The 14,543-nt window shown below is 39.4% G+C and overlaps 1 protein-coding gene across 2 annotated transcripts in view; it reads left to right on the top strand.

Moving 5' to 3' along the window:
- LOC134616351 (adenylate cyclase type 1-like) overlaps positions 1-11,121 on the top strand; it is a 36,646-nt gene extending 25,525 nt beyond the window's left edge. The window contains exons 6-20 of one of the 2 annotated variants that reach the window (XM_063461180.1): positions 167-325; positions 827-968; positions 2,578-2,733; positions 4,333-4,530; positions 4,635-4,732; positions 4,883-4,967; positions 5,476-5,565; positions 6,055-6,317; positions 7,051-7,177; positions 7,806-7,922; positions 8,052-8,198; positions 8,289-8,387; positions 8,502-8,616; positions 8,780-8,904; positions 9,038-11,121. In XM_063461180.1, coding sequence (XP_063317250.1) covers positions 167-325; positions 827-968; positions 2,578-2,733; positions 4,333-4,530; positions 4,635-4,732; positions 4,883-4,967; positions 5,476-5,565; positions 6,055-6,317; positions 7,051-7,177; positions 7,806-7,922; positions 8,052-8,198; positions 8,289-8,387; positions 8,502-8,616; positions 8,780-8,904; positions 9,038-9,463 — 2,347 coding nt within the window. In that variant the 3' untranslated portion in view covers positions 9,464-11,121. Of the gene's footprint in view, positions 1-166; positions 326-826; positions 969-2,577; positions 2,734-4,332; positions 4,531-4,634; positions 4,733-4,882; positions 4,968-5,475; positions 5,566-6,054; positions 6,318-7,050; positions 7,178-7,805; positions 7,968-8,051; positions 8,199-8,288; positions 8,388-8,501; positions 8,617-8,779; positions 8,905-9,037 lie in introns of both variants that reach the window. The other variant, XM_063461179.1, reaches the window with a different exon arrangement.
- Positions 11,122-14,543: the final 3,422 nt, after the last annotated feature.

Below are 14,543 nucleotides of genomic sequence, written 5' to 3'. Positions count from 1 at the left end.
TTTAAAAGTATTCAGATTAAAATACACATTTTTTTTAAATCCAGTGGATTAGGTTATTAATTATTTTTTTAAGTAATCTGACCCAACTCTGGATATAGATAAAAATATATAGATATTGCCCTGCATATTACCTCACTGAGACTCTCCATGTGTTTCGTCTGTACAGGTCAGTAGCAGAGGCCACAGAAGTCAACCTAAACATGCGCGTGGGCTTGCATACCGGTCGAGTGCTGTGTGGAGTGCTGGGTCTTAGGAAATGGCAGTATGATGTGTGGTCAAATGATGTGACCCTGGCCAATGTGATGGAAGCTGGAGGACTACCTGGGTCAGTACTCAGCATTTTAAAAGCATACAAGCCTGAACAGCTTCAGACTGTTTGTCTGCCGATGTTATGGTACCCTGGAAAAAACATCTTGACACATTATGTGATTTCTAACTAATAAGGTGAGGTGTTAATATGTTTTGCTCTAGAATCAGTCTTGTTCACTGTGTTTTTAAAGCTTTAGTCAGTGATTTAAGCTAAATCAGGAAACAAGGCCAACTGCAGGGAAGACCCTTATGGTTGAATTTTACCCACTGGACAAGGAAATAAAGAGAAGCACAGAAACAGATTCGATTCATCCACAAACTTCATGCAATGCAATTGTGTGTATCATTACAAATAAATTACCCAAAGAATCTTATTAAGACCCGCCAAAGTAGAATTTCAGAAGTTATTGTGAACACATCCTTTTGCTCTTGACTCTTCTGCAACAGACCTTCTCAGGTCTGTGTGCTTATAAGACTTGCTTTAATATTTGCTCTGCTTCCCTTATCTGTGCCACAGGAAAGTTCACATTACCAGATCTACACTCGAGTGCCTAAACGGAGACTATGAGGTGGAGCCTGGAAACGGCCATGAAAGGAGCGCCTTCCTTCAAAAACATGAAATCGAAACCTTCTTTATAGTGCCATCTCACCGACGGAAGGTACCTAATTGCACTTCTGTGTTTAGTAATATTCTGCATTTATATCTTCAATAAAAATGAATGAAATTACAGCAATAGTTTTCTATTTGTTTAAACCATTGCCTTGGATGAACCTTTTCATACTGAGACAGTTTACTGCAGGTAATCCATATTAATTGACCTAACTGGTAAATCAGAACAGGACAGGTTGACAAAGCAGGTTTATCCTGGCCATTCACTATACTTCAGTAGAAGGATCTACTAGAAGACATGCTTCAAAGACTGTAGAAATGTAGTGCAGTTTGACTACAGAGCTCTCACCCATTTGTTGTTGAGCTGATCTCACGTTCAGCCTGTAATGGATTGGACTGGGGCTATAGAGAGAAAGAAGAAGAAAAAAACAGCCCGTGGCATCTATCATCTTAAATTTGCACAGTCCGACAAACTTAAAGAAATATGTGTGTGTCAGTGCATCCACATAAGCATGCACATTTCCAACAGATGTGCCCCAAGCAGCTGGAGAGGGAATTTCAGTCTTGTTACTGTATAACTCTATAAAGCCTTCCTTCTCCTCTCTCCTCTCCTCTCCTCTCCTCTCCTCCCTTCTACCTGCCTAACAATATTTCTTGCAGCAGGTTTCATGTTATGCAAGCCCACGCTTGCACATAGGTTACACGGTGCCTTATATGAACCTGTTGTATCCCCGTTGCGTGTATTTTTCTCTGAAATGTGAGAGACTTGGCTAATCCTCTTAATATAGCTGATGGTTTAACTTCATCAAAGACATGGCTCAGAGTAAGATATGCACAGACTGTATTGTTGGATAGGCTGATATTCTCACTTAGAGACATACAGTGGAGTTACAGATTAAAGGAAAAGCTGAACCCTTGACCCCAACAATCAAGGGTTGAAGTAGTTTCATAATGTTGCTGGGGGCATTTTGCTGGTTTGGCTATTCTTGTGCCCTTACAAGGAAGGTTCAAATAGTTTTTAGCGATCACTTATATTCTATATTAAATCATTTTGTATCTAAATAAGCGCGATCTCTCCCACAATTACAGTGCCCCCATCCATTGGGTGTCACTGAGTGGTTTGATGAGTATGAAAATAATTGGCACCACCAGCTCTCAACCTTGTTCAATATTTATCAGCAATTTTGGACTGATTTGTCAGAAAAGGCTTGTCACTGTCATCACCTTCCAATAGCTTTTGGAAGAATGAATTTCTGTGTTTCCAGTAGATTTCCAGTGATCTGAAGCTGGTGGACAAATGGCCTTACTAAGAAACGCTATGCTGCATTTTCCCCTCAATTTGCCATTTGTCTCTATTTTCAGCTTTATGTGTTGATGATGACATATTTTTGTTGTTTCAAATGGTGCTTAAACACACGTTCTTCAACAGTTTACTGAAAGAGAAACAAGGGCATCAGAGTCCTAACACTATTAAAATCACCAAAGGACTGGTGTACCTTATTTTAACTGCTTTGTTGAGCATGAGCATGATAATAATGACTGCATGCATGTGTCAAGTCCATAGTGCCTGTGCATGAATTATAGACCCTTACATAATATATATTACTGTATGGGATATCATGACTAAATACTTGTTCCCATTTCTTATCTGGTGGCAGATATTCCCAGGATTGATTCTTTCGGATATAAAGCCCGCCAAAAAGATGAAGTTCAAAACTGTGTGCTACTTACTAGTGCAGCTTATGCACTGCAGGAAGATGTTCAAGGCTGAGATTCCCTTCTCCAATGTCATGAACTGCGAGGACGGTGATAAGGTATAAACTCTCAGTGTCTGTGTTGACGTTTCTGTGTTTGTTCTTACTGTGATTTCTGAATAGACGCAACACTGAGTGAAAAACTGGTGAAAAAAATAGGATTGTGTGTTCTGTGTCATAGGAAAAGGGGTAATGGAGCGTCCTTTTTTAAAGTTCCCTATCCAGTCAGTATGTTGGTCTTGGCAGAAATGTCAATAAGCCTGTAAATATGGCTAACTGTTAAAAGAATAGTTATGTTATTTAACCTTATATGTCTGTAAATTTTTTGCACCTACTGCTTAAACAAGGAGTTTCCTGGGTCCGTGTGTGTGTGTTTGTGTGTCTGCGGTACATATTTTCCTGTTAGTAAGGTCTGTAGAAGTTATACTTAAAGGTACAATAATGTTGGTTTGTGTGTAACATATTTTAGAAGTGGCTTTTTTCCTAGAAATTTATGGAAGTTTCAGTTTTTAAGATGTTGCCCTTTTTAAGATGTTCAAAAAATCTTTACCTCACACTGCATGATTGTATGTCTCCCCATTAATGGTAATCACAGCATCCTCCCATCAGAGACAACAAGCAGATTAGCATAATACACAAAAACAGTAAAAGCTGATGGCCTTTGTCATGGGCGGTTTAGTTATAGTAAACCTTCCACTGAATGGTAAATTCAAATTCAGGCCACACACACTAGTACTCAGTGAAAAGATGTATGCATTCAAGGCACGAATGCAAGCAATATGAGGGACAAGGGATGAATGAATAGGATAGCTGGTGCAGTAGACACGGTTACATGATGTGTCCCGTGCTGCACTGAGCACAATATAGAACATAAGGAGACGTCAGGATCTGCAGGCCACTGTGTTTCTGCCTTATAAATAAACCAAAACAAGAGAGTGGGGAATGCAAAAAGAAATGGGGGGGTGAAAATGGGGCAGATATAAACACTGGACGGGTGAAGGGGATATAAACAGAAGCAAGGAAAAAAGTGAAGTGAATATATGGAAGCAGGTAAGAAAATAAGGACATAAATATGAAAAAAAAGAATGAATATACATAAGATGAGTGAGTAAGAGCAAGGTGAGGTAAGAAGGTGGTATTACAAAAAAACTGAAATGGAAAAATAAGAAGGAAGTGGATACACTTAGAGAAGAGACAAAGAAAGGAGACAGTGGCACAGAACACGAAGCAGAAGAAATCAGTGACATCCGTGAGCTGAGCACATCCATGTCATGTCACGAGCTCGTGAACACTGGTGATCCTTGATCATGCTCTGATCACCTACTGTGCTGTGTTCAGATAGCATGCTAACTTACATGAACAAACACACCTACACGTACACACACACATACCCAAGGTGTTTGCTAAGCTGCTCACTTTGGCTGCCGAGGACACAGCAGGGTGCTTTCAGTAATGAAGTTAAGTGTGAAGGCAATGTCCTAATTTGAAAGTATAATCAGCTGCCTGTGTTTATTGTTGACTCTTATTCACCCTTGTTCCTAATATGATAATGCTCAGGCATTGCAGAGAATACAGGGTGCTATATTCACCAAACTATTGTTGTTTAAGCTCTGCATTGTGAAGTGAGTGGAGATTTCTTTTCATTTTGTTTTCCACCAGCGGAGGGCCATGCGAACGGCTCCACAGAAAATGAGGAACCGCTCCAACGCTAACCAGGCTAATGTGATCCAGAGCAGCCCCAGAACACGGGTCAACCGCTACATCGGTCGGCTGATTGAGGCCCGTCAGACCGAGTCTGACACGGCAGACCTCAACTTCCTCACGCTCATGTATAAATGCTCTGAGCGTGAGCAGAGGGTGAGGGATTTGAGAAACTGCGCTGAGATGTTGCTCAATGATGTTACAATTCCACATTTTATTGTTTGGTTACTCGCTCTTTTTTGGGTTTTGCCATTGTGCAGTACCACCAGGTGCCTGATGAGTACTTCACCAGCGCAGTGGTCCTCTCCCTGATCCTAGCTGCCTTGTTTGGCCTTGTCTATCTTCTCATCATACCACAGTATGTACCGAAAATGCTTCTGTGGGTCCCTTCTTTCTCTTTCTTTTTTTTCCCCTTCCCATTATTTTATCTCTTCAGCTGCCTCTTTAACATACCGAGGTCTGCCTTACTAACCCCATCATTCCCCTCTCTCCTTTTTTTTTCTCTCAGGGGCACAGTGGTGCTAGTTCTTCTCGTCTTCTGCATCTGTTTCCTTGTAGCTTGTATCATGTACCTCCATATCACTAGAATACAGGTAACTACAGATGCTTTCCTTATCCTATCGAAGTGAAGGTCTTTTTTTTTTTCATTTATTAGAGCATTAACCCACACCACAGATGCATCTACCTTCTGTTATCTGCAGTTTAAAAAACCTGGCAAGGGAAATGTTCTTCTGTATAGGTTTTTGCTGACCAAAGAGAAATTATAAATGTATTTTGTGAAACCATGTAAGAACAATTTAATAACCACTAGCTTTGAGGTTACATCTATGCCCCTGTGTTGTATTTAAATTCAAATCGCTCTTCTATAATTTGACCAGTTTAGAAGCTTTTTTAAGCTTTGTAGCTTCTCACATGCTTCTCTTTTCTCTCTGTTCTTTCCTCAAACCCAAAAAATTCTTGTCCATCATAACATTTGTTCTTCCTCAAGCTGTACTTATAACACTCTGACAGATTATATTGGTGTTGTGTAAATGCATTCAAGTTATTCTAGGCAGTATTTATATAATCGTCTCTATATTTTCGCCCATTTTTGTCTGTCAGTGTTTTCCAGGGTGCCTGACCATTCAGATTCGCACTGCTCTCTGTATTCTCATAGTGCTCTTAATCTACGCTGTGGCCCAGGCCTGTGTGGTAAGTGTAAATGCAACAGTAAAAAAGTGTCATCTGCCACAAACTACCCACCTGACTGGCCAGTCAGCTAGTAAGAAAAATCTCGCCGTGTTTTGAGCTGCTGCTGTTCCCTCTGATTTAACTGTGCCAGTGGGTTTATTTTAAAAATATGTTTAATTATTATTTTAGAGGTGTCGCCTTAGATGATGTGCAGTTGACTGTGAAATTAATAAAGCTAAAATTGTGGCGTTATCATAATTTAATTATCATGTTTTTGCTGTGTTTACATATGTCATGTATAACATAAATCTGAAAGCATGCAAGTTTGAATTATGGTCATACTATATATTAAAACAGCTTACACTACCCAGTTGTACAGTGCTGTTCAACTCATGTTTTGGTTTTTTTTTAATGAAAAGTGCAGACAAGGCAGACCGTGAATGTAGATGAGCATTAAGCCTTTCTCCAGAAATATTTCTCACTTTGCATCGCTGTGTTTGCTTTTGACAGGTGGGCTGCATGCCCTGGCTGTGGGGTAGTGCCAATACAAACAGTTCCATCATCATCATTGATGTGGATAGCGGCGCCAACCACACCATGGCAGAGCTTCCTTGTGACGGCGCCCGCTACGCCTTTCTCTCATGTGTGGTGGGCACACTTACCCTGGCGCTTTTCTTGCGCGTCTCCTGGATGCCAAAGATGGCGCTAATGCTTCTTCTGGGGGTGCTGTATCTCACCGTGTTGGAGCTCAGCGGCTTTCGCAAGACTGCAGGGTGAGAGGTTCACGCCACGACGTATTCAGAAAGCTCAGACACATTCCTGACTTTCCCTGAAGTTATATGACAACAATGAAGTGAGAGGTCTCGCACAGTTGTTATGCATCATGCATTATGTGCGTCAGTCGGGTATCAGAGGTAATGCCTGGCTGTGTAATAAACAGATAGGCAAGAGTTGGAAGAGCATTTACAGTACATGTGCTGAGATGTATGTGTGTGGAGGAGTTGTTGCTTGTCTTCAGCCCACACACTCTTTCATTTTCCACCCTTTGAAGCAGCACACATGCTTATTAGTTCCAAATCAGAAGCCTAAAAGGACAATGTGGGCTGCATGATGGGACCACGTTAGCTATTTCAACCCAGTACTGAGGGACCATGACAATTTTATTAGAGCTCAGATCCCAAATGTTCAACTGAAAAAAATGATTATTCTGAATTTGTTCAGGTCAAGGTAAGGATTAGTTTTGAAAAAAAAAAACTTTTGGATTTAATCATGCACAAGTTAATAGTAATATTACATGATTTCAGAATACGTTATAAGCACAATAAAGTTGTTTTTTTTGCTTGCTTTGTTTTCATGTCCTTCTAAAAAGCCCTTGCTTTCATACTTTTGTGAAGTAACTCTACTTGTGATCACTCCCGACGCTGTGGGGGGTCCATTCAACCCTCCTGTGTAGTTTTCTGTGTGGTCTGGTCCAGTGCTGACTTGTGCAATTGGTCTCTTCCGCAGTGGGGGGTCCTTCCACATCCGGGGCTATGAGCCCATCCTGTCTCTGTTGCTCTTTGTCAGTGCCCTTGCCCTCCACTCCAGGCAACTTGACCTCAAACTACGTCTGGACTTCCTATGGGCTGTACAGGTCAGGAAGTGTGCAATGATATGTCTGTGCATATGAAAAAATGGATATACATTTCTGGAGGATGTGCAACCATGCTTCCAAAGTAAACTCTGAAAAAACTTTTTCTAGTTTTTGTTTAAAGGTGTTGCAGGGATCACATTTAAAATGAGCAAACAAGTGTTTGTGTGCATGTTTGATCAAACACAACAAAAGTTGCGTTAAAATGATTATTAAATCATTGCAATGGGATTTTTAAAAAATTCTTTGGTTTGTTTTTTACTTTTTACAAAGCAACCCAACTTCTTTTGGAAATGAGGTTGTATATTTATAGGCTGCCAGATGTCTGTTCTTGGCAACAAAAAAAAAAAAAAAAGAGTAAAAAGCTTCTTTTGGCTCGGTTTGATTTGGCACTGAGCGTTTTGCATAGGGGGATAGAAGTGTTGAAGCTGAATTTAAGCCATTTAACCCTTTAACTAGCAGGATTAGTCATGTAATGTACCCAAGTCTATTAATCATACTCTGAGGCTTACAGCAGTCAGTGGTCTGATGCTCACAAGTCATTTTAGCGACACCATGTGGTGGAAATATGAAGCAAGCTTTGGTTCTCACAGCTATATCTGGATATTTTGTGTGCTACTTTTCCTGCCAGGCGGAGGAGGAAAGAGATGGAATGGAGAAAGTAAAGCTGGACAACAGGAGGATCCTCTTCAATCTGCTGCCTGCACACGTGGCTCAACACTTCTTAATGTCAAACCCAAGAAACATGGTGAGCCACGATAATAGACAGGCAGGCAGGCACACAGACAAACAGGTAGATAAAAAGGCTGAAACCAGAAACGACTAATGATCACATCTAAGAATATTTTTTTACTGTATTTTTTTTCTTTTCCTTTAGGATCTGTACTATCAGTCCTACGCACAAGTTGGCGTCCTATTTGCCTCAATCCCGAACTTCAACGATTTCTACATCGAGCTGGATGGCAACAACATGGGAGTGGAATGCTTGAGGCTACTGAACGAGATCATTGCTGACTTTGACGAGGTCTTAGTATTTTTTTATTTCTTTACTTTGTAAATTTGGAATTATTTTTGCCTTGTAGTGCCAGGTGTTTATTGAATGTGTGCTTCACAGCTCATGGATAAGGAGTGCTACAAAGACATAGAGAAAATCAAAACCATTGGCAGCACATACATGGCAGCTGTGGGACTTGTCCCCACCATTGGGACCAAGGTTTGGATTTTTGTTTTTATTTATGTGTTTATCTTCTGTCGTAGTCTTTAAAGGGAATATGAAGGATCCTTTCTCACATGTACACTAACTGCTTGGTGCTCTTTCCCTCTGTAGAACAAGAAATCTGTGTACGACCATCTGAGCACGATAGCAGACTACGCCATTGAAATGTTTGATGTTTTGGATGAAATCAATTATCAGTCATACAACGAGTTTGTCCTGAGAGTCGGTAAGTAGACATACAATATAAACCACCTTGTTGGATTGTTGGGTCCGATTTGATACTATATAAATAAAATTGAACTGTTTTGGTTCCCTGGCAAAGACAATTTAAATGTGACTGACTTTACAATGACTCTGTTTTAGTTTAATGTTTTTATGTCTGTGCACAGGAATCAATGTGGGTCCAGTTGTTGCAGGGGTGATTGGAGCACGGCGACCTCAGTACGATATCTGGGGTAACACGGTCAATGTGGCCAGTCGAATGGACAGCACTGGAGTACCCGGGAAAATACAGGTACTTGTTTTCAATTACAAATGATCCACAAATATGGTGGAGTCAAGTGTAAACAGCTTGCCAAGCTCCGCTGTCACATCTACCAACACTTACAATAACAAATATCTGTATTTCCTATGCCTCTATTATCCAGGTGACTGAGGAGGTTTATCGGCTACTGAATACCAACTATGACCTGGTTTGCCGCGGCAAGGTCAGTGTAAAAGGCAAAGGTGAGATGCTGACCTACTTCCTGGAAGGGAAGGTTCAGGGAGTGGGCACTGCAACCACTTCTTCGGTGATGCGTTCCGCCAGCCTGGCACGTCGGATCCACTCCTGTGGAAAGACGAGCGTCCCGACCAATCTGGCCAGCGTCTCCTCTGCTGCCAGCCTCACTGCTCATCCCGGCATGGGTAGCAACATGCAGATGAACACTGCCAACAGCAGCAGCAACAGCCAAGCCGCATGCCTACCCTCATCCTGTGTGCCCGGAGTGGGTAAGGTTGATGAAGAGAGGGATGTAGAGGTGACAGAGATTGAAATTGAGACGGTGGCAGCTGCTGCAGATGTGTCAGTGTAGGAAGAAAGAAAATATATTCATCTTAAATAAAGCAAGAAAACCTGGTTGGAGGACTAGAAGCGTCTAGTCTGTACTGGCACAACCCAGGATACACCCATTCAGGATGTGAACTTCCAGAAATATGAAGTCATTGTATGGATAATCATACTTGCTTTAGGGATTTTTAACTGCTTGCCACTTTTCAGAGACAAAATGCAGAGTGCAGAGACGGGTACCCGGAATCTCAAATCCTCTTTTAACATCTCTGTAACAGATGATTAGATGTGTGGTTTTGTTGGGTTCCATCAGATCCAGGTATAATGAGCATATTTATTTTTTACTATGTTGTACATATTCCGTGTTCGGGGGATATGTGCGTTGATATCCAGAAAGAGACTGATCATGCTATTGCTTTTGCACTGTCTTTCTTATTATGCCAAGGATTCATTGCGTTATTTAGCGTAAAATGGTGTTGTTTCTTTTTGGTGTATGTAAGCATGCAAGTGTGTACTTGTGAGTGTGCGTATGCATGTGTGGTCAATTCTGAATTGTAACAAAACAGCACAAAACAGTCTTTTTTCTTTTTCTTTTTTTACTTGGAGCTCACTGGATGAAATATGCTTTTTATGATACATATTTACAGTTAATAGTGCATGACTTTTTAAAAGTTGACAGCCATAGTAATGATACTCCTGTTGAAAGAAAACCAAAGTACCGAGCTTTCCATAGATCACAAGTCGCGATACTTATATTGCCTCAACAAAGATGAGAGAGAAAGTTGCAGTAGACTGCCATGTTTACCACATGCTTGATCACTGGTAGAAGACAAAGGTGTGTTTTTGAACCCTGGAAAGACAAAATCAGTTTTCCTTAATCCATGACATTCTTTTGTATTGTAGTGCAATATGGCATGTACACATAATACACAGATAGGGGCAGCTTTGATGATAAGGAGGCAAAAAGATAATACGAGGAAAAGACAAAGGTACACAAACCTAAACAGAAGTCATACTGAGTTGGATTTGTGCTTCTATGGATGCTAGTTTATGCCAAAATGGGACCAGCGATGGAGTATTGTAGAACATCACACAGAGGGCCCACGCATCCTTACATACAGATATCTAAAGGAGTTAAGAATGGCATTCATCCACACAGAAGAGAGCATATACTATAAGCACATGACCTCCACAAATGCATGACTAACTCCTTTAGCCTAAACATTTCAAATGCTGTATGTACTTTCAAACATTTCCTTGAGGCCACAGAAGATTTCCTGCAGTGTCTCGCTGCTGTCGTCTTTCAGGCATACACATTACTGTACTATTGCTTTTTATTATCTAGCAACTACATTTTTGAGTTTTCCTCAAGAAATTTTAGCTTTAGCACATCTCTCAGATATACTGTCAGAAACATGATGCGCTTCAGATTATCTTTATAGCCTGTATCTTTATCAGCACATAGAACTTTCACTCGATCTGCAAAAGTGTAAATACATCACGTTTCAAGTTCTTGCCTTACTCAATAAGCTTACAGTGATTGCAACTTGCCTTTTTAGATATATTCACTTTGATATGCAGATCATACTTTTTGTAAATAGTCAAAAGTTGTAAACTATGTTGTATCTTGTACAGTGTAAAGTTGGGTTATTGAATATTTTGTAATAAAGACAATATTGGTGTATAAAATATCATCAGTATCGCTATGATAAAGAAAGTAGTTTCTTGAGTTTTGGCTACAAATGTGAAAGATCACCTTTTTTTATTTTTATTTTCTCAGACATTATTTAATCACTTTTGTTGTAAAAGTTTTCTTTCTCAACAGGAAAATATTTAAGACAATAACATGTTTATCATGCCGGTCAATGTACTTTGACAGCCCACAGCTAGATGGATGTCACCATGTGTCAAACACGGAGCAGGGGCCAAAACTGTTTTCCTGGTACTGATGTAAAGTTTGTTTAAGGTTCACTCAGTGTAACAGTTAAGTCAACAAACACTTCATTTGCTCAACTATTTAGCTCTTTTATGGGCTTGGAGAGAGGAAACAATGCTTCGTTTTTTGTAGTTTTATGTTGATTTACCTTGATGAAGTTCTTCATTTACTAACAGGAGTGATATCATTGAGCTTTTAAGTTCATGTCGCCTTCACTCTAATTTAAGCTGAGCTCAAACAGTAAAGGGAAACTACTGCAAATAATGGTTAAGGAGCAACTCTCGTCATGGTGTCATCAGGGCCAAAGGGGATTGAAATGAGTAAATTTGGTCATTGCACTCCTGAATGGTTAGAATTACATAAAGACAAATAGCATATGTCACAAACAAGAAAATGTAACTTGATTATATATATATGGATATATACCCATAAATTAATGATTTATGTGAACATTTTTCTGTGAACAAAAAAAATACAATTTGCTAGTCTGTTTTAAGAAAAAAAAACGAGAGCATTTGTAACACATTTCTACTTCAAAATGAATTTTGACCACAGTTTATATGCATTCATTCTCTCCTCATCAGTAGTCTATAGAGATGCAGAAATCCATGATAGTCAGACAAATTTAATTTTTGATGTGTAGGCAACCAAATGGAAGTCTTGCACACCGTCTGCCTTCTGCCTGTATATTTATTAAATTACTGTGGTTAAGTCTATTGGACCTTAACCAATAACTCCACATTCTGGGTTATATACACAACACAGAATTATTATTTTATTTATTGATATTTTAATACATAGATCAAAATCTTCATTCCTGAACAATGCTGTAACATATTGATATATGACCTTTTTTGCTTTGATACCTATTAATATGTGACATGATGGAAAAGTCTGAAGTTAATGATTTCACTGATGCTATAAGTTTACAACTGATATATGATATATACCTGAAAGTATTCACTAATCAGACTAAGTAATTGGAAGTCATTTGATACGATGTTAGACTAAGGCATTTGCTATATATTTTACTTACTACCTTTTACTGTGCACTAACCTCAAGAATGCTTATTAGTTTCTTTTTTTAGCCAATTGGAATTAATTAATTTTTAATGGAAAATGGTGCAAAATTAACATTGCTGTCACAATAATAGTCACAATAAGCTCAGTGACTTTAAGCTGCATTGCTTTATTTTGCATGTATATTGTAAAATTAGGCAATGCAAGTCATTTTCCCACCTGCAATGACCTGTCAAAACATCTACTGTGAAAAATGTTAAGCCTCTGCACCTGATTTCAATAATCAACTGATGACAAGGAGGCCACACTCACACCAGAGACTGCAGTATCTTTACTCTCGTTCCAAAAAGCTCAGCCATCCAGCTAAATGGACATTCAACAGCCAAATGTAGCCTAATCTGTTATCACTATTCTTTGAATAAAGTAAATCAAATGATAAAAATAATAAATGTCATGAGTAAATAGGCTTTTTGATGGAACAGAGACCTGGTCTGGAGCCCATCCAGGAAGAGTCAGAGCTTGAGGATGAAACTGAAGGGAACAGAACAAGAGAAGGAAATGAGGGCGATTTTCCATTTCAAGTAGGTGTGGAGGAAGAGGATGCGCTGGCAGAAGATGAGAGCGATAAAGATGACGATGCTGCTCAACTGAGGGTTCTGAGACCTGGGAGGCTGTCTCGTTCCCTGAGCCAGTTTTCAAACCATCCACACGAAGGAACCGAGAGCTTTTCCGTGTCTGATGTGAGCACGCTTTCTTTTAATCTACGTGAAGCTACAACACCAGGACAGCCGAAATTTACAAATGTAAGGAGATCCAGTAGCAGTAAGGTGAAAATAAAGGTAGGTGTTACTGAGTATTTACTATTTGCTTCTATTTAAATAAATAATAATAATTAAAAAAAATCTGAAAAAAAGACTACTTTATTTTGCTTCAAGGTCTCCAAGATTAAGTTGCAGAAACCGAGAAGATCTAAACAGCCAGTCCGGAAGGAACGCTCTAAGAACTTTATATCTGTGAGTATAATTTTAAGCAAAGCTGTCTTGACTTAAAAAAAAAAAATATGGACCTTAATTAAATCTCTTTTCCACTAATGCCCTCTAACATATTTCAAAGGAGGAGCCGTTTCCCCCCTGGTTAGCGGATCTGATGGTTAGCATCGAAGAGGCAACAACTCATCAGCTAGTGGTTGAGTGACATTATCTCGTGAGGTGAACGTGAAACATTTGGGACACACCAACCTGTGACCTCATTCGTGACAAACTGAACGTTGAACAAATTCTGTCTAACGTGCCTTATTTAAGGTAGCCACTGACAAGGGAGTGAAGTCCATGTGCGGGCCTGTTTCGTTTGTTGTTATACGTGAATAAACAAAAGGCACGATAACTGGTTTCATTACAAGAGTTCAGTACTTAGAGAGAACATGACGTTTACTTGATGTTTATATTTTGTGCAGGAGTTAATTATGTCATTCTGTTATCTTCAGTTTGGTATTTGTGCTTCTAACCCACTACTGTCTTCGCTGTATTTTTATTTTGTGTATCAATCCCTTTTTCAACCACAGCAGGCCAGCCCTTGCTGCTGTTAGGTTCAACCTGAACCCGTTTACCGTTTCTTAAGTTACTAGATTTGGATGCCAGTGAAGAATGTAACATGAAGGACCAAAGCTCTCTTCAGCAAACATAGCAACGTCAAAGCTGACCCCTCCCCTACACTGTGGGAGCAACATGGCTGGTGCACTTTAGTGTACCGTCAGTCAGTTGACTCTTGTTCATATCAATAAAATTTATTTTTCAATTTTTTATGAAAAGAAAGTGTTTTCACCTAACCTATGTAAGCTAAAGTAAATCTGCATTAAAAATAATATTAAAGTATCAGTTCATGCACATGCAAAAGTAGTAACGCCGTGGTCCTTTTCTTACATCATGATTATGTTATTAAATTAGTAAAATATATGCGATTCATGCATAGTCTGCAGTACTTTAAAGAGGAGCTAATGCAGACTACTTTTATATACTGCTGGGTGTACACATTTCTAGCAATTTAAATGTTATTTCATTTAAAAGCATATTTTCTCTAGTTAAAGTTAAAAAAAAATAAGATATTCAAAGACAACATATTTTACCTTCCTATTAAATGCAAAATGTACACA

This window comes from Pelmatolapia mariae, linkage group LG18 (assembly GCF_036321145.2).
Source record: "Pelmatolapia mariae isolate MD_Pm_ZW linkage group LG18, Pm_UMD_F_2, whole genome shotgun sequence".
Taxonomy (NCBI): domain Eukaryota; kingdom Metazoa; phylum Chordata; class Actinopteri; order Cichliformes; family Cichlidae; genus Pelmatolapia; species Pelmatolapia mariae.
Note: the sequence above shows the minus strand (reverse complement) of the source record. Positions and strands in the feature narration are given on the sequence as shown.